The sequence below is a fragment of the Xiphophorus hellerii genome, chromosome 4 (assembly GCF_003331165.1).
Source record: "Xiphophorus hellerii strain 12219 chromosome 4, Xiphophorus_hellerii-4.1, whole genome shotgun sequence".
In the NCBI taxonomy this organism is placed as follows: domain Eukaryota; kingdom Metazoa; phylum Chordata; class Actinopteri; order Cyprinodontiformes; family Poeciliidae; genus Xiphophorus; species Xiphophorus hellerii.
The window spans coordinates 25,254,316-25,277,282 of NC_045675.1; the positions used below are offsets into that span (position 1 = coordinate 25,254,316).

A 22,967-nucleotide genomic window follows, 5' to 3' on the forward strand; every position below is an offset into this window, starting at 1 on the left:
TGTCAATAATTGATTCATTGCGATTAACCCGATTAATCGTTTCAGCCCTAAAACATGCTTTACAATTCAACCAGTCAGCAAAACGTGCTTCATTTGAGGTAAATGAAGAGAAGCTTTATGACATGCATTGTGTTTGTAGATCACAGAGTTACTGACTGACGTGGAGCGACTGAAGCAGGCGCTCAACGGTTTATCTCAGCTGACGTACACAAGCAACACACCAAACAAGAGACAGACACAGCAAGTGGACGCCCTGCAGGCCCAGATCATGAGTCTACAGCAGCAGCTGGCTGTGAGTGGATCCTGCATGCAGTCGGTGTTTACTTTGAAGTACTGTGTAGTATCGTGTAAAAGTAGACATTTAATTTACTTATATTTGCAGTTGCACACAAAATTTCCGGTGGGATTATTCAAATGGCCTCTGCACAGGCATGACAATTACAGAGTTTCATTTTTAAGACTTTCCAGGTTCTGATAAGATCGGAAAGGAAAGGAATCAAGTATGGGGTTCCAAATTGCATATCCTATTCTGGTGTCAAAAAATAGAAAACATAATTTCTGGAAATCACAGGGTTTTTCACATTCATTTATAAATAGATGATGACCTTTATTTTACGTTGGACACAACATATCTGGCTTCTGTCTAAGTAATTGATCATTTGGCACATTTTTTTTATTTAAAAAAAAATCAAAGCATAACTGTTCACAAGCTGTGATTTTAAAGAGTTGATGTTATCTAGAATGGTCCAGTAGGGATTCTTCTGGTATATGAATATATATTAATTGATCCAGATGCCAAAAAGATCTAAAATGACTCGTTGGCCGACTGCTGAATCAGAAGCAAACTTCAGATTTTGTTTCATGATTTTTGGATGTAAAAATCAACAATTAAACCCACTAATAGGGATTTTTGTTTTAGTCAAATATAAATACTGTGGGGGGAAAAAAAAAAAAAAAAAAAAAAAGGATTCTGGATTAGTATGGAATATTAAATGGAAATATGTAAAACTTAAAAAATCTGATGTGCTCAGTGTTGTGCAGTTGGGTTTTGTCAGTGATTGGTATGTAGGGTCGTCTAGTATCCTGATATTCGCTGGACCCTTTGCAGTGATGTGATGCTGCGGTTCAGTACCGAGGATGTGTGCTGCCGCTAAAGGCATCAAAGCAACACCGTGTCTTTCATGTCTTGTGCTTTTCTCCCTGATAAGGATGCTGAGAGGAAGCACAGAGAGGTGGTTTCCATTTATCGGATTCATCTTCTCAGGGCAGCACAGGTGAGTTCCTCGCTCTCAAAACGCTGCAGACTTTACGCTACACCAGTTTTTCACATTTTAGAAATGTAAAATTCAATTCATAAGCGTGGTTATTGATACCATTTGGCTTTAAGGGAGTTGTGGAAGATCTTTTTCTGACTGTGTGTCTTTCAGGGTCACATGGATGAGGACGTCCAGGCCGTTTTACTACAGATCCTCCGTATGAGAGAGGAATTCGTCTGTTGAAGTTTCCAAAACAAAAACCGACAAAAAACTGCCTTCTCCAATTTACTAATCTATCTTTTTCTAATATATCTATTAAGAGAAACAAGCAATGATTTCCAATTGGTTTTCTTCTGAAATCTGTTTGTCTGTAGTATCTCTGCACCTTGATTCTTGGATATTTAAATCTGAAAACTGTCGCTGCAGATTAGGAGCAAACAACTTTTGCAGGTACAAACGTGTGTTGCTGTCGAACTCAAGATGTGTTTTCTTTGAATTACCTAAAGAAACATCTCAGTTCCAGCTTTAAATTCAGTTTTCTTTTTTGCCATGGTTCACTTTTGTAAAATCTTTTGGAATAGAACCAGTAGCTTTACCCCATTTAGTTCGGTAATGTGGAAGTTATTTGAAATGTGGGTTTGTTTAGTTGTTTTCTTCTCTCTTTTTTCTTCTTCATGACACACTCCTAAATGCTCAGCTGAAATGAAAACTGGACATGAACACAAGACCACTTTCACATTCCCACCTGACAGTCGACACTGCAGAAAGTTTTCATTGTTTATTGAAGTGTTGCTACAAAAACAATTTAAGGACAGGTTCATATTTTAATTATCTTCTAATGTTGCTGTAATTATTCCTTCTGATTGTAAGCCACTCAGAAAATATTAAGATATGCAAACTTTGTTCTACAGTGAAACCTTAAACTGTGTCTCACATGAACGAAGTCGGAAACTCTGGATTTAAAATAGGTATGAATTTCAGTTTTGGCTATTTGTGCAACGACAGAAAATGTTTAAAATGTTGGAGTTATTTTTAAAACCTTGAATGAAATGTTTTGATGTAATATTTCAATTTTAACCTCCTGATTGTTTCTTTTCAGAAAAGATGCATATATTTATTGCTCTCAGTGTAACTTCTGGGTTCATATGGTGAAATCCTCAAATTTTTGGATAAGTGTGGAATCTGCTTTAATTGTAAGGTGTGGATAAGTAAATCACGAGAAAGGAAATGAGTGTGGCAAAATTTCTTAATTTCAAGACTTCACTCCTGATTAAGCTGATACAAGATAAATGTGAATCAAAAAAGCCCCTGTGTGTTAGATTCATATTAAAAATTAAAGGCTTTTTAAATTTCCTTTATTACGTTCAACATTTTAGTTATCAGTAGTTTGGTATTCAACACGCTGAGCAATAAATACACACTCATACAAAATAAAAAATGATGTAATTTCAACACTTTAATACTCCCAAATAACCTTAAATAAGCTCTTTAAACTTGTTTAGTTGCTTAAAGCATTAACAGTACTTTTGTTAATCCAGGTCAAATTTAAAAGTGCTGGAGACTAGAACTGGAAGCACTAAACTGAACTAAAAGAACTACCTGGAAATATCAGAAATTGAAGTCTGCAACATTAGAGTTCTTATATGATCCTTGTAATGGTGGAAAATGTCTTAATTCGAAGCCACTTCTTAGTTATCACAGAGAATACAAAATTTTTTATCAGCATGAAATTCTGCATCTTCCATGGATCCAGAAGGAATAGCAACTTGTTTCAAATCAGAACTCACAGGCCTGTGACATTTTAAAAGTGTGAATCTGTCCTTTAACCTGTTTAACGTCTGTCGCTACATTTAATCGACTTCCTGTGAATCAGACTCAATTTTATGACGCCGCTTAACCAGTTCTGAAGGTCCAAACTCAAAAGACTACAGTCAGTCAGAGGTCGATTTGCAGCCGTTTGTGTCCATCAGTCGGATTACATGAGGCTGTGCGCCGATGATGCCGGGTTGGAGTCTGTGCAGATCTGCTGTTTCCGAAGGTTTGCAGTGAAAAGTTCACTTTTTTTGTTGAAACCAGAGCTCCCTCTAGTGGTACGACTTGGCAGGCCAAGTCGATAGACGACGTAACCATTGTATCTCAGGGGTATTCAGTTGTTTTTCAAAGCTCCCAAGTTCTGCATGCTTAAATTTAAGTAGAATGAGAATAATTTTAATATTTAAAATGAAAATGTAAAACTAATGCATAACCACATTAATCCTATTTCTTGGAAAAAAAAAGGAAAAAAACTAAATCTTGTCTTTTATCTAACTCCTGCTGCAGTGAACTCAGAAGCTGCCTTAAAGCAACAGGTACCCCTGAGCCAGCTTTGTGTGACTACTGATGCCGCTGTGTTGTGCTGTTTGATTTTGGAGCAAGTCTCTTTTTGCCTTTACACTGATATGTTTTTCATGGCTTTGTACTACTTTAATTACTTTACGACAGTCTGACGAATCGGATAATTCAGCAGGTCTGGAAGTAGAGCGGCACAAACATGTTCAGAGGAAAATCTGACCATTTAAGAAGCAAAATAGTGCATTTATTTATGTAGAGAAACCCTCCTATTAGCAGTAACTTGAAACACTCCTGTCTTCAGTTTGGAAAGTGATGGTAGGTGTGTGGTGTTCTGCAGGTTTGAAGGTCTAACGCTAATATTTTGGGATATGTTTCGACTACAAACTGAACCCATGTCTGCAGAACTCTACTGTCCAACCGTTGTGGTAAAACTGGATGATGTTTATCTTCAATAACACTTTCTGTTTGTTGAACATTCATACGTCAATAAAAGTGCCTAACATAGAAAACTACATGCTTGTCAGCGCCTGATGTTCCTGTGATTCTGTCACCAAACCTCACAGAATCACTGATGTTGGTACAGAGGTGGTAGTACAACGTGTACGAGTAGAAATCACGGTCATTTCAAACCTTTGCAAAGCTTTTCTTTGGCTTTATACTTTCAGTTTTGACCTTGACGTGTCGACGTTTTTCAGGTATGAAAAGAAGCCGTCTGCCTCAAAATGTTTTGTAGCTGCTTCCAGGACTTTTTCTAACCTTTTTGAACTCTGATTATTTAAAGTAATTTTCTGTTAACTGCCCAGACTACTGTAAAAAATAAACATTTAAACCTGCAGGAATGTAATCGTTATTTCGGGCCAAGCTGGAGTCATGATCTTGCTGAGGCTAATTTATTTAATTTAACTCACCTGAATGGTTCTCTGATGCACAAACTACTTTTGCCAGGAATAATCTGTAGAAAATATTTGTAGACACGATTAAAGCTACTCGAGTTTTTCTTTACAATCTCAACTACATTGTATAAAGTGTCTACAAAAGGTATCCCCCTCCTATATTTAATAATATATATTATTTTACACGTTTATTTATTGCTTTTACAAATCAATCATAAAAAAACAATACTATGCTTTTTTTTTTTTTTTTTTTTTTTTACAAAAACAATCTCACAAAAAAGTTGATTTCTACAAAAATTATAATAAAACTTTATAACAAAATGAACATGAATGTTCATCCCCTTTATGGTGACGGATGTAATTCAATAGAGATCCAGATGATTGATTTGGTCTGAGTGGAATGGAGATGACCTGAACATAGTGACTGGACTGATTGTGGCTTAAAGACAGTTTTCCTTTTGGGATCAATAAAGTATTTTTGAATTGAAGTAAGGAATAAAATCACAGAATCCAGATGCGAGACCTATCCACAGAGATACCGTGCTGCGATTGCGGCCAAGGGTACGTCTATAAACTACTGGCTTGAAAGTGGTGATTAATTAAGCAATCACTTATTTATGTTACATATTTGTATCTAATTCTTTATATGTTGTCAAAATCAGCTTTCACTTTGACAGTGGTTTATTTTTTTTGTCAAAAGAGCCTCATTTTATTGATTTTGTAAATGTAATAAAAGCTAAAACATCCAAGTATTATTGTTTTTTTTCCCCCTCACCGTTTAGTCAGATTTTTCAAACAAAATTGTCATTTTAACGTGTTAATTTAACAGAACACTGCAGAGATTTCAGGAAAGATGGGGACAATAAAAGATGGACAATACAATACCCAACATGGCCTCCAGTGTTCATACCTGATCAGCCTGACTGAACTTGAGACGGTCTACAGAGAAATTAGACCAGAAAAAGGTGAGTGAAGCTTCATTTTGGTTTGTTTTTGGTTTTTAAAGAGAAATGTACCTCTAAATGTGGATGACGTGACGCGGTTTGAAAATCGTGAATGTTAATGCAACCTGCAGTGGTTTGAGGGTTGGTGAGCGCTGACGCCGGTTTGCTTTGCGTTCCTCGCTCTCCTACGTTCCCTGGCGGCGGCTGTGGCGGCTCCGTTCATGTGGTTCCACTTTAAGTCCAATCAGCCCAGGAATGAGATTGAGGATCTCTCTGGCACACAGCGCCCACTTTTATCCTGGAGCTTGCCCCTATATTGATTTGTCTTTCTCTTTCTGACTTCAATAGATTTATTTTTCATCAAAGCCGTTTTTTTAAGGGGCAGCCTGAGGGCAGAGGTCAGGACTGAATGTCAGATAAAACTCGTGGTGCGCGCACTCACTCCGCAGGTGGGAGATTTTTCGTTTTCGGGAGCAAAATGTGGCTAAATAAACCCAAGTGACTGATTATTGAAAGTAGTTCAACTAAGAGCTAATCCATCTGTTGTTTCACCTTCTGTTCAGGCATACACACACCCTCTAATCTCTGCAAGGTTTGTCCTGAGTTTCTTTCAGCAAATCTCTCTGGTCCTCCTCCTTCCTCTGTTTTATGATGCTCTATTTTTGCGGTCTGGCCTGAATAAGCTGTTCTCAGCAATCATGGCAAATACATTTCAATCTGTTGCTAGAAATCTCTTTAATCTTATTTCCAGCGTCCTAATCAGTCCCATGCATCCACTTGCGGCAGTTTGGTTAACCATTATAACCCCCTTTTCCTCACCGCAGAAGGAAAGAAAGGGGAAAATGAAAAGAAAAAAAAAAAAAGAATCCCATCCTTATGAAATTTGTCGCCCCGAAAAGGATCAGACAGTATTTATGTTGGATTGGGCCCCGGCCGTCCGCTGCGCGCCTGCTGAGTGGTGAGCTGGCCGGGGAGCCAGGCGGGTGGTTATATACACATCAAACACACGCCCACGTGTTTCCTCGCAGCCCCCTGAGCTGTCATGAACATTTGTTATCTAACGCAGCAGTCTTCCACCTCAGTGGCTGCTCATTTCTCTCCCCCACGCTTGGTCTCTCCGGAGGAGCGGCTGCGGTTCACCAGTCATACACGGGGCCACGGGGGCCTTTCTGCATGTCTGGGATTGAGATAACTTTTTGATGTGACTGTGCCGCGTGTTAAATGCAGCACTTGCACTCTGATCAGCTTGGATAAAAGCGCTGTTGTTCCCCTGAGTGTTGCAAGGAAAGACCAACTGATTAGATTTTCAGTAGTTGACACTTTCAGGTCCCAGTTAAAGGAACTCTCTTTGTTTTGTTTTGTCTCACGTTGTTGGAGCCAAACAGTTTTACTGACCAAACCTGAAATGTTTACTCAGAATGAGAAGCGAACCCTGTACAAGGTAGCGTTGGTGTGTTTGAGCTGAAGGCTTCATTTGAAAATGAAAAGCAGACTTTGGACTCTGATAACCTTTGCTTCATCACCAGATGGTTTTTATTTTCAAACTTGGGAGTCTTCATCGGTCGAAGCAGATTAGCGTCTCTGCAGCTTTCTTCTTAACCAAAAAAAAACCCTCGTATAACTCCTCACAAGTGATTATTTGCTCCCTAAGACGAGGAAACACACTTTAATGTTCAAGATTGACTGGGTTTTTTTTAAACCAGATATTCTGTATGTCACAGAGGTATTATAGCCTTGTATGTCCGTCTTCTTCCTGTTGATTCCTTTAGGTTTTTGTAAATGTTCCCATGTTTGTCTTGGTAAATGCAACACATTTTAAAGGTGTCAGCGTCAGGATGATGAAGCTGATGGGTGATTCGCAGCTCTGATGGACAAAACGTTTCCTGGAACATCCTCCGTTGTAATCGGCGAAGAAGTTGCAAAACATCTCCGGGTGTCGCCAGTCAAGTTAAAAACACAGCTTTCCAAAAATGAGTTTAATTCATTATTTAACAAGTGGAGAAATCACTTTTACACATTTAGTCTGAAAACTACATGTTTCTTTTATTTTTCTGGTTGTTTTTGTCTCATATCAAAGTTTCCCTGATTCTAAAACTTCTTAGTTTGACTGAAAAAGCAGAAACAGAATAAATCTCTGTAGGGGTCAAGTACTTTTTCGCAGCACTTTGCTGACCTTTCTCCTTCCTCTCCGTTCCTGTCGCCTCTCATCCTTCCTTCCTGGTTACCCTCACGGGGTCAGGTGGTTCAGGGGGCCTGCGCCATATTTGTCTGCTCTGTGTAATTGCAAACTATTTCTCTGTCACTAATAGGCTATTACTCAGACATACCCCGCGGTCTGAGGGCAGCAAACATGAGGCCAGGGGCCCCGCTTTTCTTTTTTTTCATGCATCCCCTGAGGAACAGGACTCCTCTTGGCCCCAGGCCGAGACAGGCGGGGGCCCCTTTAATGTTTTCGCAGAGCTCCAAAGCACTTTGTTGCCTCAATAAAGTTCATTTATGGGATAATAAGACTCTGAAGGACACATGGTGCTGATTTGAGCCGAATGGTTTCATCATGGCTCACATTCCCAAACCGGGCTCTCCTGTCTCCTGCCTGTTCTCCATCACTTTATTTAATTTTCATCTCGTTTCTGTTTCTTCGCCCCCAAAGCCCCCCGCTTCTCACCTTTCCCTTGCCGTTCGCCTCACATCCCTCTGTACTTGTCATCTGCCGCCGTGCGTTACCCCTCTATGTAACACATTGGCGGTGTTGCAGCGTGATCCTGGGCTGACCCGGGATTTGCACACCTGGGAATGAGTTTCGGCGTGGGGGCAGGAGGCCCGCTCTTTTCCCAAGATTTATTCCAGGGCTTGGCGAGGTAGATGAGGGACGAGAGCGGGGATCAGAGAAATGAAAACCAGCAAACCCCAAACGCTGGCAGAAGGCTCTGCGTTTACACGCCAAGACCAGAACCCAGAGCCCGGGACGTTTTGCTGAATCCAACGTGTGGAAGTGTGTGTATAGGATACATGTGTGAAAACAGCTTTCTTTATTCCAAGGATGGGATAACACACACAGAGATTAGAAACAGAGCTGATCGTCTCTCATTGTTATCCCCTTGGTTATTACAGATGAGGCTTACGTGAGTGTTTGGCCATCCTTCCCTGAAACCCAGTAAGGACATCATACACTCCCGCATGCTAAACAGTTTCATCTGACTTCAATGTTTTTCTTTTCCCCTCATTAGTAGTTGGTTAACCGCTAATGCTTAGCGTATCTGTTGGGCTTTTCTTCCTCCCTCCAGTGACTTAGCGAGAAACAGATGGGTCCCAACCGCCGCATATCCCGCTCCAAAATGCCTTCCCATCACTCCTTCCACAACAGCCTCTCGCTTTGAAACGGAAAATTCAGCAGTTTGGTTCAGATAAGATTTTCGGATTTGGTCCGTGCTTGGGAACACGGCGGAGGTCGCCTGTGTCGTCTCGGAGATGTTACATTACGCCTGGGGGTGTTAGCTAGAAGTTGTTGGAGCGGCTGAGGAAGCCTGGGTTTGAGTCCTTGAAGAAATGCTGTAAGTTTGTAGGAATGACACCAATTTTGTGGGAGACAATCCAGTTTGATGGTTGCGGGATAGTTAGCAAGAACATTTAGGCAGTTTGGGTGAACCTCGTTGCTTCATGCAAGAAATTACCATGTGGATATTCAAGTTTTACCCTTTGTGGTATTTAAACTTTCACAAAGATTTTTACGCATCTCATTATTTCTTCCCTTTAATAGAACTGATGACTGAACTACTTTTATTATTCAATACTATATCAAACCTTTCTGACGCAGAAATTCAAAAGGTGCTTTCAATCTGACAAAAGAGTGTCATTGAAACACTTATTTAATTTATTCCAGTAACTTTTTGAGAAAACTCAATCACCACTATCAACCAGGATGAATGTGCTACTAATTAACAAAGGTTAACATGAATGCTGGAAATGCCTCATTCGACCATAACCATTGGTAGGACACTAAATAAACAAAGACTTTCTGGATAACAAAAGAAATCTTTCTCTAATTTCTTGGCAAAATACATCTAGACTTGAAAAGGTGACTTCCTGGGAGTCCATTTTAGAAAAGAACAAACAATAGAGCGTTAAAAAAAAAAAAAATCCCCAGCTCTTGATCTGGCTGAGTAACAGTCGGTGATTGTTTTCATTCGAGGGGACCGGCGCGCTGAGACTAATTCAGAGCATTCAGCTCTTTCCCTAATTTGCTGCCTCTTGCCCAACATGAATTACATTTGCTTTGTAGTGAACTGATGATGATGAAGTGGCTCGGAGGGTTCATTTCCTCCACCGAGCTGGGATTTCAGTAGCGTGTAGGCCAAAAGGTCAAACAGTCAAAACGGCCTTCCTGTTTGACTGGCGGTTTCGGTGGCTGAGTTATCGTCGGCTGATCTCGGAGCCGTTTTGCAGGACGGAGGTAGAGGTTAAGATCTGAGTTTTTATTAGGTCGTATTGTCACACCGTCCAACTGGACACACAGGAGGAGAGTGCAGGAGTTTAAGATGCAACCGGTTATAAATCTGACATCTGTTTCTGTTACTTTCTTTTCATCAGAGCTTTTCTTTCTTTTTTTTCTTTTTCAAATCTTCACAGCTAATTTTCATCCAGTTAACGACGTTTTTCCAATTTGCACGCGAAGACTGAAGGATTGTAAAAAAGGAAAATAAATAAATAAATTACGTGAGGCGAATTGTTTGTTGTGGCATTTCCAAACCGTGAATATCGCAACCTTTTTGAAGTTCTCTTCCCCACTGTGAAGACACCGGCTTAATTGCACTCATTTTTTCCTCACTGACAACAAGTTATTACCGTCATTAAACTGTGTTCAGCGCTTTTATTTCCATGGGAGCCTCTTGATCTCTCCTCTGCGAACCCGACCTGATGGTGACTGCTTTGAGTCAAATTCGGAGTGACTGGAGGTTTCCGGCCTGAGTGCCTTATAATCTACTCAAGTGTTCACATGATCATAGCTATTCTGCTGCTGAGGTGTGTGTGCGTGTGTGTGTGTCTGGCAGAGATGAGAGGGTATGGCGCTGCAGGTTGTGTGTGTTGAGGCACGCAGAATTTACTTTTATGGCTTCACTTCAGAGAGAGCTTTCGCCCTGGCGAGATGCTCTGCCCTTGGTGAGACCAAAGGGAAATATTTATAAATCATCCGTACAACAAATATTGAAGATGACCTGCAGGGCAAAGCTATTCCGCAGACACCCTTGCCAGAAATGTGCAAATACACCTCTGAGTCTGCCCGCTGACCCGCACCGGGTCCCTGAATCCGTGTCTCTGACCCACTTAGCTGACTTGTATTTTTTGCACACACACCATTCTGACCTATTAATACCAACATGCTCCCTCTGGAGTGTGAAACTGCCGCTTGTGCCGTTATGATCAACTTGCAAACATGTGGTGCTTGAGCGCTGGAACGACCCCCAGCATCCAGACTCTGCGGTGTCTGCTCTCCGCTTATCGTGCTGCTGTCGTCGAATCTGGTTGACTCGTTCTTGTAAAATTGATACGGGCGTCACAGCAAGCAACTTCATCATGCTGGCTGCGGTTTTATTTGACCCTGAATCTATTGTTTTGGGACTGAACAGACGTCCTGCAGTGTGAACCGACTCTTGGATTTTGAACCTTTACCTCTAAAGACTCTCTGCTCTCATGCCGATTTCATCTTATCAGCTGAATTTTATAGTTCAGAGATCGTAAACGCTCGATGTCGTCAAGGTAAAGCATATTTCATAGGGCAGAAGCTGTTTTTGTTGCTGCTGTGCCATTCTGCTGATATGAAAGCCAGCTGCAGTCAACGCTTTTACATGAGGCAATGAGGGTTGCTCATGTTATTTCATTTTAATAATAATTAAAGAAGCTCATTAGCCATTATTAAATTCGATTTTAAATATCCATGAAAAGTTTGGGATGTCAAAACTGCATGTGTTGACATTAATTTAATGCACAAACAACTTGTAGTTTTAAGTTAGTTTTTAAAATAGTTTTAAAACAAAAAGTACCAATCCAGAAAGCTGTCGGATGTCACAGGGAGGAAGAACTCTTGTGATTGGCTAATTTCACCTTCCTTTTAAATCCCCTATTTGTCCAAAAGTCGCATTTTTATTTTTGGTTGAAAGTCAGTCTTGCTTTGAAATTAGCTTTCAAAACAAAACCTTTTACTTGATAACTTTTAAGGTTTTTATCAGAAAAATGGCTTCGCTTTCTCAGTCAAGAAGTAGTGTGTCATTAGTTATTTGTTACTTAGCATGACTAGGTTTTACTATGCACAGAGAGCAGCTGCACTGTCCTGAGTTAATCATGGTTATCTTTGTGGATCAAGTCAAAATCTATTGATTCATCAGGCTGTAGTTTCAGCTGCAATATCATTCTTAATCAGACGAGGGCAGCATGTGACCATCTCATTATTCCAGACATGCCTAAAAACTGTTTGAAATACAACAAAAAATACTGAGCAGTTTGTTTCTCCTCCGTAAAACCTAAACTGTGACATGAAAGCCAAAATATCTATGTTGCATAAAAGCCTTTAAAGATTTCCCTCCGGGTTTGCTTTCATCTTTATTGTCCTCCATAAACTTCTTTTCTGGGATCGCTTATTTTGCAAAATCTAACACTGACCGTACAACCGAAAAATATTTCCAGACAAGCCTGTTTTCGAGCTTTATGCTCAGGGAACAGCTCATTGTACAATGATAAAACTTCCATGCTGCAGGGTTGTAAATACCGCGGCCCCACAGAAACAAATTGACTGCAAAAATGTGTCTTGCTGCAGGAAGGAAAGCAAGGAGGGTGGGAGTAGCGGGTGAGGGGGGGGGTCAGTAGCTGTGGAGAGAAAATGAAAGAGCGTTCTTGTTTCCAGCACTCTTGTTATTGCAGCCTGTTCTGGCTGTCAGAGGACCTGACTGAACCCTGACCTCGCTGCCTGCAGCATGAGGAAGTGGTTAGACAGACTCACAACAAGAAGTGGTGCAGCTGAGTACTGAGAAGCCCTGGCTGTTCCCTCTGAGTGTGCTGTTGGCACGGCACCTCGGGCCACCGCCGCGGCTCCCCGGCCTCCCAAGCCCCTCCCCGAGGCCGTCTGTCCGCCGTCAGGCCCTCGTGTTCGTGTGTCGAATTAAACCGCACCTCTCCTCCCCGAAAAGGGCCCGTGACCTCATTCTCAGCCGGAGAGCCGTGCTCTCATGGGAAAAAAATCGTCCCGAATGCCATTAATGCGACTCTTTGCTCTGACCGCGTGGGTGCTCCATGCTGCCAGCCTCCCTGCTCATAAACACAGTCAGGGCTCAGTTAAAGCCCAGTCCTTGTTGAACTCCCACTCTCCAAATCCCTCCATATTGTCGCAGCAAAACTCTCCCTCTCACTCTACCCCGCACATATATACGTGTGTGTTCGTAAACACTCTGCCAGCAGTCTGGAGGGGACATGCCAGATGTCAGCGCTCTGTCTTGGAGTAATTAAACCGGTTGTTATGATGGAAGAATTTACTTGCCATTTGTTTCTCCTACTCAGATCTAATTGAGTGATTGAAATCTTAATTAGATTAGCTCCTCTTCTCACCTCCATTGTTCCTCAGCCTCTTTAATCCCTCATTTATATTTTAATCTTCGCTGCTGTAGTCGGAACCCGGTGTTGAAATTCAGCTAAGCAGATAATTGCAGCAAAGCATTTTCTAATATAGTTAGCAGTTCTATTTTGAAACGGACTCAGACTTTTAAAGGGTTTTTTTTTTCACTATCCAGACTGCCTGTAAGTTTGCTTTCTGTCTTGTCAGCAGCAGTCATTGTTTATATGTTCATTTAAAACAAAAAAAAAAAAAATCCCATGATCAGGTTGTTTTGGGAACTCTCTTGTAAAGACAAACCCACAGAGAGCCGTCTCCGGAGTTTGACTTCCTGTCAAAACTGTGGATCAGTCTCTTTTTTTTTTTTTTTCTCCTGCATTGGTTTTGTTTCCACAGCTTCACTTTTCTGGGTTTAGTTTCACTTCTTTATCATTTTTTCCCAACAAACCAACAGCAGGAACTAAACTTTGACCTCTGAAGGTACTGATCAGTTCTGAACTGCTTTTAATTTGATCTTGAAATGAAATGGAAACACCTTCATCTACAGAACACTGTCACGCGATACCTCATGTATTCAAAAACCAGAAATATAGAAAAGTTTGTTTGTTTTGTCTTTTTTTTTTTCAGATTGCGGACTTGTCCAGATTAAGAGCTGGTTTGAGCAGGATAAGGCTTTTAGATCATGTTTTATTTTTGATTTTTACTGTAATTTGAAAATTTAGGTTACTATGAGTAACTGTTTCAAGCTAAAGATTGAAAGGGTTAAAGACCTTTAGAATGAAATCCTAAACAGCTAAATTAAACCTATTGGACGCCGTTGTTCTGACGCTTTTCTTTTGTGAGATCTTTTCGTCTGAAGGTGTTTCTGCTGAAGCCGTTCAGTCGGAGGTCTGATGGGTTTTTGTCTTTGGTCTGATGTGTGAGGATGTTTACCTGAGGATGTCCTAAAATGTACACCGTATATGAGGCTTTGTGAGGATTTAACTTGGCTTATGCCAACATCTGTTTATCACAATGGATCAATGGAGCCCAAAACTTTATCTCTGGACTCTATAAAACTAGTATCTACCTTGTAAACATCGCTATTTCAGAGCCTTTTAGACATTTGAGTATTTTTCTTTTTTGTATCCATGTTCAAAACAGGCCAGCTGTTTGGTGAAAGCTATAAATTATGTATCTGATGGTTGTTATCCAAGATGCTCTGGATACTAATAAACTCCCGAGATGTTTGATCTCTTCTGCACTTTGCTCTGAAAATAGCTGGTTGTGGCTGGGTTGTATTTCAAACGAACTCCCCCATTTGCTGTTGGCGGTTGGTTTATTTGTGGGTCAAGTCAATAAAAACTGTTCAGATCGTTGCAGTGACTGAGTGAAGCTTCACGACACTTTAATACTGTATGACAACTTGTGTGCATTTGTAAATCTCCCCTCTGATGTTATTGTGCTCAACAGTACTTTATTATGACTGAACTAGATCTTTGTGAATTACTGTCATGCCAAACTTGAACCCTTTTCACATTTTGTCCCAGAACAACAACATACTGCAATACATTTTACTGGGATTTTAATTGAAAGACCAACACAAAGTGGTGCATATACTAAGTGGAATTAAAAGAGTGGTTTTGGTTTTTAACATGGTTTTGTCTGAATGTTATTGTGTTTGATGACCAAATGAATTGTCGCCCTCCATATTTGATTGCTGTCAAATGTGGAGCTAAAACCGACAAGTCCCCCTCTTTTTGCTGCAGAACAATATCCCCACTGCAATGCATATAGTGGGGATGAAACCAAAGTAGAGAAAACCTCTGCTTTGGTTTCACTTTGGTGTCTTTCTTCTGCTGACGATCTCTAAGGTGTATTTTGGTCAAATTAAGGGTTAAACACCAAAAAGTTAAATGTTTGAAAAATACTCATTTTTAAAAATACCTTTACAAAAACGTCTACTTCCTTTGTGTCACTGTAGCTGCACCTGTTTGACTTGTGAAGAGTCACAAGAAGATATTAACTGGTTTATGGCTAAACTGAACTAGACTGAGCTGAATAAATAAATAAGGTTCGCACTTTACACACTTTAACAATTAAGATTAATGTGCAAGCGAAAAAGGAAAAAGGTGAGAAAAAGTTGAAAACACAGTTAAATGTAGTATATTCTCATTCGTATTTGAATGTGCACTTCATGTGTTCTGTATTAATTATTTTCAGTTTTTATTCGTCATTTTAATTACACGTCTTGATGGCGAAACAGCGCCCCCATTGAGGTTCAACAATTTCTATACTATCTGTGTGGTGGCATATGGTATTGCACTGACAACGAAGACGGGGAAAAATACTGAAACCCTCTTGTTGAGGTCTACCGACGTCATATCCGAGTGAGTTGTTTTACTTAAAGAAATGTTTGCATTAGTTTTTATGTTTAAAACCGTAGTTAATGCTGTTGGAAAAAAGAGCGTAAAGCTGCTAAGAGCTTAAGTTTGTTCTGCTCGTTTGGTTTCAGCCCACATTTGTTCAGCCTCCGTAAATCACGTCAGATGCGATAATTGGACCCCAATTCTCAGACGCACCAACACGGCGACGAAGAAAAATAGTTTCACCATGTGTGAAAAACAAGAAATCCTGAGGGAAACATTAAGACATCTATCCACCGTAAAGACCGGCCCTCCAGATACAGGTGCGATGTATTTTCTGAAGAAATACCAGTTTTTTTTTTTATTATTTCCCTCTGCTGCCCTCTAATTCAACATTTTTCTAAACAGTTTTAACTGTATTTCATATGTAAATACGAACTTTTGTAGTCATGACTTATCTGACTTCGGATTCGCAGCTCAGTTTCTATATTGGTAAACTCATAAGTTTAACATAAATAAGTGGGAAAAGTTGGTCTGCTCCTCAACTGAACGTGACAACAAGCGGAAGAGAGGAGATTTCCTCCTAAATGGAGTGCGACGTTTCTGTCAGAGCTACATAAATGCAGCTGAAGTCATGCATACCTTTGTATAAAAAAACGCACCAAACATTTTATCTCCATTTATAGAGTTATGGTTGCCTAGAGTCTAGCGTTATTATGATTACATATTTTCTGTTTGCTAAATATCAGAATAATGGGCGAGAGATGGATAAGTGTTTAGCTCTGAGATCAGGGCTTTGGTATGGCTACTCAATAACACTTGACTTTGTGTAAACTACCCTCTAACTAATTTGGCAATTTTTAATAAGGGCATTGTCCATTTGGAAGACCTTTTCGTAGCCAAACTTGAGTGTCCTGGCTTATGTCTTAATATGATCCAATATTTTTACATAATACTCTTTACTCAGGCTGCCAACTATTATGCGAAGTACTCTCCCTCCTGCAGCAAAACGCTAACAGGATGCTGCCAAACCTGCACCTTACAGTTGGGATAATGTACTCAGGCTTGGAAGCTGCTCTTTTTTTTGTTCCCCTCCAAATGTAATAATGTCATTAAGGTCAAACATTACGGTCTGAGTCTCTCCTGGATGACCAAACTTCTTAGGCCCAAACACCCTGCAGTGGAAACCCATTCTGAAAAAATACCAGAATGACCAAACGCGATCTCTTTTGGTCGGCCACTACCCAGAACTCCTGACCATTGACGGAGGTACGAACGTAGATCGTCCGGTAAATCAAGAGCTTTGCCTTTTGACTCAACTCTCTCCAATAGGACAGACCAGGTTTTACCCCCTACTTTCTCTAAATTTGCCTGTACTTATTAAATTGTGATTAGATTTGCATTTAATACCAGTTTGTGTATGTGTTATGGTGCTGGACCGTTTTATTTTCCTTTGATATAATCAATTGACTTGTTATTTTTGACCTGATGAAACGTATTTAAATCAATGTAGTGACGTGACAAACAACCGATGTTGTGTATAACATGATTTTTTTATTAACACAAAAAAAGGTAAATTACTTCCAGCTTCTGTGGCCAAATGTCTTGACTTAACTTCTCTTTGTCCGCTTGAGTTAGAGATGGATTGGTTGTGTGTTTTAGCAGATAGTACCTGCTACTTTAGAAAGACAGGCAGCAGGTCCGGAAACATGAGTGGCACAACAAGGTACCGACTGAGATAAGTGATAAGAGGATGTTAAAGAACACAATAGGTGTGTTCAATCATCCAGACTGCTGTAAAGCCAAAACCTGGAGGAAAGTATGTACGGAAGATTCAGAGAAGTTATTACTGCCTCTGGCTGATCTCTGCTGTGCCGGGCCTCATGTTATCTTACTATAGGTGAAGAGGTTAGACGGCGAACATCTGCCCTTCATAATCTGCATTCACGCACAACCTTTTTTTTTTTCCCCACTGGAGGTTTTTGGTTGGAATTTTCTGTCAACATTTAATTAAGATGTTTTTCTAAGCCTTGGAAAAACATTGTACCACTCCCTGTTAAAATGATTTCCTTCTGTGGTTGTCAGCTCTGTCACTCCGAGCCTGATGGATACCACCACAGGCGCTTGTAATGGACAATCAGACCTTTCACGCTCGGTGAACTTTGATGTTAGTGTTACAAGCTTAACGCCAAGGCGGGCCAGGATTCAAAAATAGCAGCTCTCTGCAGGCTGTGAATGGATTTGTCAGTGGAAACCACACGCTTAGTGAAGCAGGTCCTCATAATTGCCCACTGACACACAGCCTGTTGGTGAACTCTCCGCTCCTTACCACAGGGTTTGAAAACCGAGCTGGAAAAAGTAAAAAAGAAGAGGGAAAAAAAAAAATGCAGTTCTAGAGCCGTCACTCAACACTCTGTTGCATAAGAGAGGAAAAACAGCATTATATTGGGTGGGAATGTTAAGTATCATCAACGTATGATTGATTGGTATTGTAATCACGTCAACAAATTAACACTTGCACGTATGTGCTCTCTCCATCTGCTTCCACCAGCACCCTCTTAGACTCTAACAAACATTAATTTTCAGCAACGTCAGACTGGCTTATTAATCCTCCTGCTCCAGAGGGAAATTACCTGCAAGTTTTTTTTTCTTCTTCTAATGGGGACCGGCAGATCTCTATGAATAGTGTTCCTCCTAAATATGCATTACTTGACTTAAAGGGGGGCAAATTATGGTTATTAGATGGAGTGAGGGTTATTAGAAAATCTACGAGTGAAACATTATTGCTGTGAAAGGGAGCTAAGGGACTCATAAAACTTTTTTAAAATCTTTTTCACCAAACTCTGAGGTTTTTAACAGTATGCTGTGCCCCTTCTGTTCTGCTTTTTTATATTAACAAAGAGCTTCGTGAGGTGAGGCAAGGCTTCCTGCTGTGAAAATTATTAAAAGAACTACAGGACTTAGAGCGTTCTGCAAACATCGTCCTCCCCCTGCATTTGTGTTGAAAGTAGAAACTCTTGAATTGAAGCCATAGGATGTGATGGCTTATTCATAAAGCAATACTGACTGTCATATAAAAAGCTTTATAAACCAAGATTATGCGCACAAACAAGGAATCTGACTTTGGTTTTCAATCGTTCACAGTGTACAGGCAGAAGTATAACCATATAATCTTCAGGGGAAATAAAATAAGAACAAAGGGGCAATATGTCCATAAATTTATATTATTTTTTATCATGGCAAGCTTTTAACATATATAATGGTTCAAAAATCCAAGGCTCATTTAGAGGAGCCATGTTTATTATTTTGGGGTTTGATGGAAGAATAGGGCAAAGTGACTCATTCATTCATCCTTCCACAAAACTGATTATGGAAGGGTCATCAAATAACATATTTAAAAATATGGATACATTTCAGTGACAGATTTTCTATCTTTTACCCAAACCGCCAAGTATATTACCTCTTAGACTAAACATGTGAATGCAGAATACTGAATAATCAAATGCCATTGTCAGACATTGACCTTCTAATGGCCTGTTAGCTAGATTTATTGTTTGACTGAACTGGGAGTGTGAGGTATGCACTGAACTGGGACTGGGAGGGACAGGTGTCCCGCCACTGGACATCGGTCTTGTGCGCATTGGCCTTGTGTGTGCTTTCGCAACGCCTGGTCCTGCACTTCCAAATTTTGGTAAGCTGGTATGGATCGTTCGTGCGTCGCCTCTCAACCAAACAGGACGATTTGGAAGGTGTTCTTGCAGAGCAGATTTGCCTGTACCAGCATTTATATAATCCGTCAGAGGACTAATTTTCGGAGAACACTGCGCTAAACAAGTGTCACATCACTTGCTTACAGTTCTATTAACATTTTTGTCTTGTTGCATCAGAAGGCAAAGTTAAGCCCCTTTTAAGTTTGCCAGAAGTTTTCTATTACTATTACAATATATTTTTCTGCGATTGTGCATGTTAATAGTTTAAGACAAGCACAAAAGACTGACATTAGCAGGTTAAATGTGTGTCTGCTTGGTCAGCTGGCCAGATATGTTGCTCTTAGCCTTTCACTGTTTTTATAGCAATGCTGTCGATTATGGTTGGTGCTTCACTGATTTCCACCTCGTGGTTTTCAGATGGCTGAATTTGTCTTTCTTTTAAATAAGAGAAAAGAAAAGTGATCTTGCAGGTGGTGCTCAGCACCGACTGGTGGAGGAACAGCACTGATGTTTTTGTGAGCCACGCAGAGTATCTCTCTCCTCCCCGTTCCTGTCCAGCTAGTGTACAATAAAAGGCACTAGAGCAGGGGTGTCCAAACTTTTTGCAAAGCGGGCCAGATTTGATAAAGTGAAGATGCCCGGGGGCCAATAGTTTGTTCGGACATTTTTTAACTACAAAAGTTTCATGCAAATACACACTGTTATAAAACAATTTTCATTGTCACAATTATCTCAATTTTTCAAATGACAAAATAACAAAATAATAATAATAAGGCAGATGAGAACAACTCTAAAAACCCAAATTCTGCCTTTCATTCATATCTGGAGAGTCAGATAACATTGAACAAACTGTATGAAATACCTTAAATTTACATGAGTTTAAAAATATCTTTGCCTCAAGAACATTTTAAACAGGAGTTATAAGTAATGCAAAGTTGTCTGTTATTAAATCTTAAAACAAGTGAATTTTGCTCTTGTCATTTACAATATCTTTGAGAAAGTAATAGTTTGTGTCACATCTACAGGTTCATAACATCAACAGTAATAACCAAATCTCACTCAAGAGTTTAATAAAAATAAGTGCCATAAATCCAGGTGCATAAATGTTCTTTTGGCTCTTCACTGTTGATAGTGACAGATGTTACCGTTCAAAATACTCAATTTCATGTCTTCAACTCTCCGTGCCACACTGTTACGTGCCAGGCAAACATTCGCAAATTCTTGCTTCTTCTCAGGGCAAAATGTTCTCCACCATTTTCATAACACAGTCTTTGATAAATGTACCTTCAGTAAAAGGTTTGCCATGTTTAGCTATTAACATGGCCACTTCGTAGCTTGCTTTGGTGGTATTTTCTTTTGACTCACAGGCCCGCGTAAAGAATCGCTGTTGTGATGCCAGTGCAGCTTGGAGCTGCTTCACTTTTTCAGCACGGTCACTCCCTGTTAGCTTGTTGTATGTAGCATGTTAGGTAGTGTCTCTTTACGTTGAAATCCTTAAACAAGGCAACCGTCTCATTACAAATTAGACAAGCCTAAGATTGATTTTCAGTGAAAATCAAGGCAATTGAAAATCAATTGTCAAGAGAGCGGCGGCTCTCTTGAAAGCGGCGGCTCTCACTGTCAACTTGTTTTCTTTGCAGTGGCAGAAATGAGCGGAGAGGGGTTCGCTGCACGAAGGCAGACTGATAGTATTAAAGTGGTGCTGCCACCATTTGGTGAAAGGAGGAATTACAGTTTCAAGTTTTATGATTTATTTATTCTGTTTGACAGTGCAGGCGGGCTATAAATAATACATTATAAGACCGAAGCTGCGGGCCATATGAAATCTGACCGCGGGCCGTGATTGGCCCTCGGGCCGGACTTTGGACATGCCTGCACTAGACCCTAAAACTCAGACCTTTCAAACACATTGAACTTTAATTATAGAAATTCTACCAGTCTCTACCTCAGCTCTAAATGTTATGCTCAGGCGAAGTGTTGTCCTAAGGTCTTGATGCATGCCAAAACATTACCTATGTGAATGGTGTCATTTTGCGTCCTTAGAAATTCAGAAAGTTTTCTTTAAAAAAAAAAAAAAAATCTATGATAACTTTAAAAGTCTGTATTTTTATTCAGTAGAATGGCATGTTTGGAAGCCACGAGAAAAAGCACAAGATAGTTTTGTTTACAATCATAGTTGTTTACATTGTTCCATCTCTCTTGAGTTTAACAATGTGGCAGAAATATTGCACTCGAAGAGGAGCTGAGCGGTTTGCCGACTTCAAAAAAGAAGGCAGAGAAAAATACACAGAACTAACAAAACTCTTATTCCCAATCGATTTAGACCAAGCTTGATTTCTGTTGTTAAATGTTTTTTTATTTATTTTTTTAGATATGTGTTTTAGTTTTGTTTATTTTACATTTGAAGCCCCTGCCAAGTCTTCATGTGCCCACTCTTCTTCAGTGACTTTCCGTAAGAGTAGTTTTCTTTTGTATTCAGTTCGGTTTCAAAGGGCTTGAAAGTGAGTGGGACCCAACAAACAGAACCAGAATCTTAGTGTCTTTGCTTGCTAAAATGGTAGCTGCTATTATGAGATTCCTCTCTGGGCTCAGTGACGAGACTTTTATTAAGCATAGTTTGAACCTTTGTCCCCAGAAGGACTATGGTATGTTAGTTGAATAGACGTAAACATAACCTTTGTCTTTTAGACTGCTAATTTAAAACATTGTTTGTATTTCATGTTGTCACATGGGAAAGTTTTTCTTTATTAAGGTACAAATTCTATTTACATCTAGATTAAAAGTCAGTGGTCAGGAATTCACATTGTGAAAAATTAGCAGTTTTTATTGTGCTCTTGTTTCTTTTAAAAACATGTCACATAACATCTGGATGGGGTTTAGATCAGGGAAACGTGGTCTAAAAGAGGAATATTACTGTCTGCAAGAAGTCCTCAGACTAAGGACTAAGGCTTTTCTTATTGAAAGACTTAGTCCTTACCTCACCGTTGAGAGAGATGCCCCTTGCAACTTCTCCACATAGTTCACGGTTCATAGTTCCAGAACCTGAGCCTCTGTCGATCCATTGAAGAAAAATTCTCTCAGATCATTGGAGACTGCTGAGGCCACCTCCAATGTGTCATGCCAATAGTGTTGGAAGACATCAAGACCATAAATATATGGTTTTTCTCATCAGACTTTGAAACTGATTTAACTCCCCCCCCCCCCAGATATCTAAGCTCTCTCAACATATTTGATGCAGACTTTGCAGTGAATACGGTTTTGTTCTTTTGGCCTTTCTCTCAAAAATGGTTATGTTGTTATTGAACTGCGGTCAGCATCAGTAATAGGCCTTAGTTTATTTTGAGGATGTTCCTGTTTTCTAATGGCAGAAATGTCTCTTGCTCTTGTTTTGCGTTTTGAAGCCCTACTTACAGCCACCTGCACAAAAGGCAAATGCCTTCATTTTCCAGTCTTAAGATTTCCATCCGGACTCTACACCAGACCTTTTAGCCTTCTTGCTGTGAGGTTAAGTGCTGTGGTCAAGCTGACGTGCAAAAAGCTGGAACAGATTAAAGATAATTGACAGCTTTGACTGCCAGGTTTAACCACAAACCAGATACAATTCAGAATTTCACCATTTTAAGTCACTGCATTGCTATCTGTTTTGTTGCTTGACCAAGTTCAGAGAACTTGTAGCCTGAAGTCATTTTCACCGACTAATTAGCAGACGGATCAAATTCAGGAAGTTTTTAAATGGTCTGAGCGAACTCGGAGTTGCACACTTGCGTAAACTCTTGCTGTTTTAATTCTTTTGACCACAGAGGACCATGTTGTTTATAGCCCAAGCCGAACAGACCACCGCATTTGTATTTGGAAGTTCTGTTCGCCATGAGAGCTGTAACAACCCAGAGC

General features: G+C 40.1%; 1 protein-coding gene across 3 annotated transcripts in view; it reads left to right on the forward strand.

Moving 5' to 3' along the window:
- The window catches only part of uacab (uveal autoantigen with coiled-coil domains and ankyrin repeats b), a 42,034-nt gene extending 37,935 nt beyond the window's left edge, over positions 1 to 4,099 (forward strand). For all 3 annotated transcript variants that reach the window (XM_032560343.1, XM_032560345.1, XM_032560344.1), the window contains 3 exons: positions 140 to 292; positions 1,209 to 1,274; positions 1,428 to 4,099. In XM_032560343.1, coding sequence (XP_032416234.1) covers positions 140 to 292; positions 1,209 to 1,274; positions 1,428 to 1,499 — 291 coding nt within the window. In that variant the 3' untranslated portion in view covers positions 1,500 to 4,099. The remainder of the gene's footprint in view (positions 1 to 139; positions 293 to 1,208; positions 1,275 to 1,427) is intronic.
- The last annotated feature ends 18,868 nt before the right edge of the window (positions 4,100 to 22,967 follow it).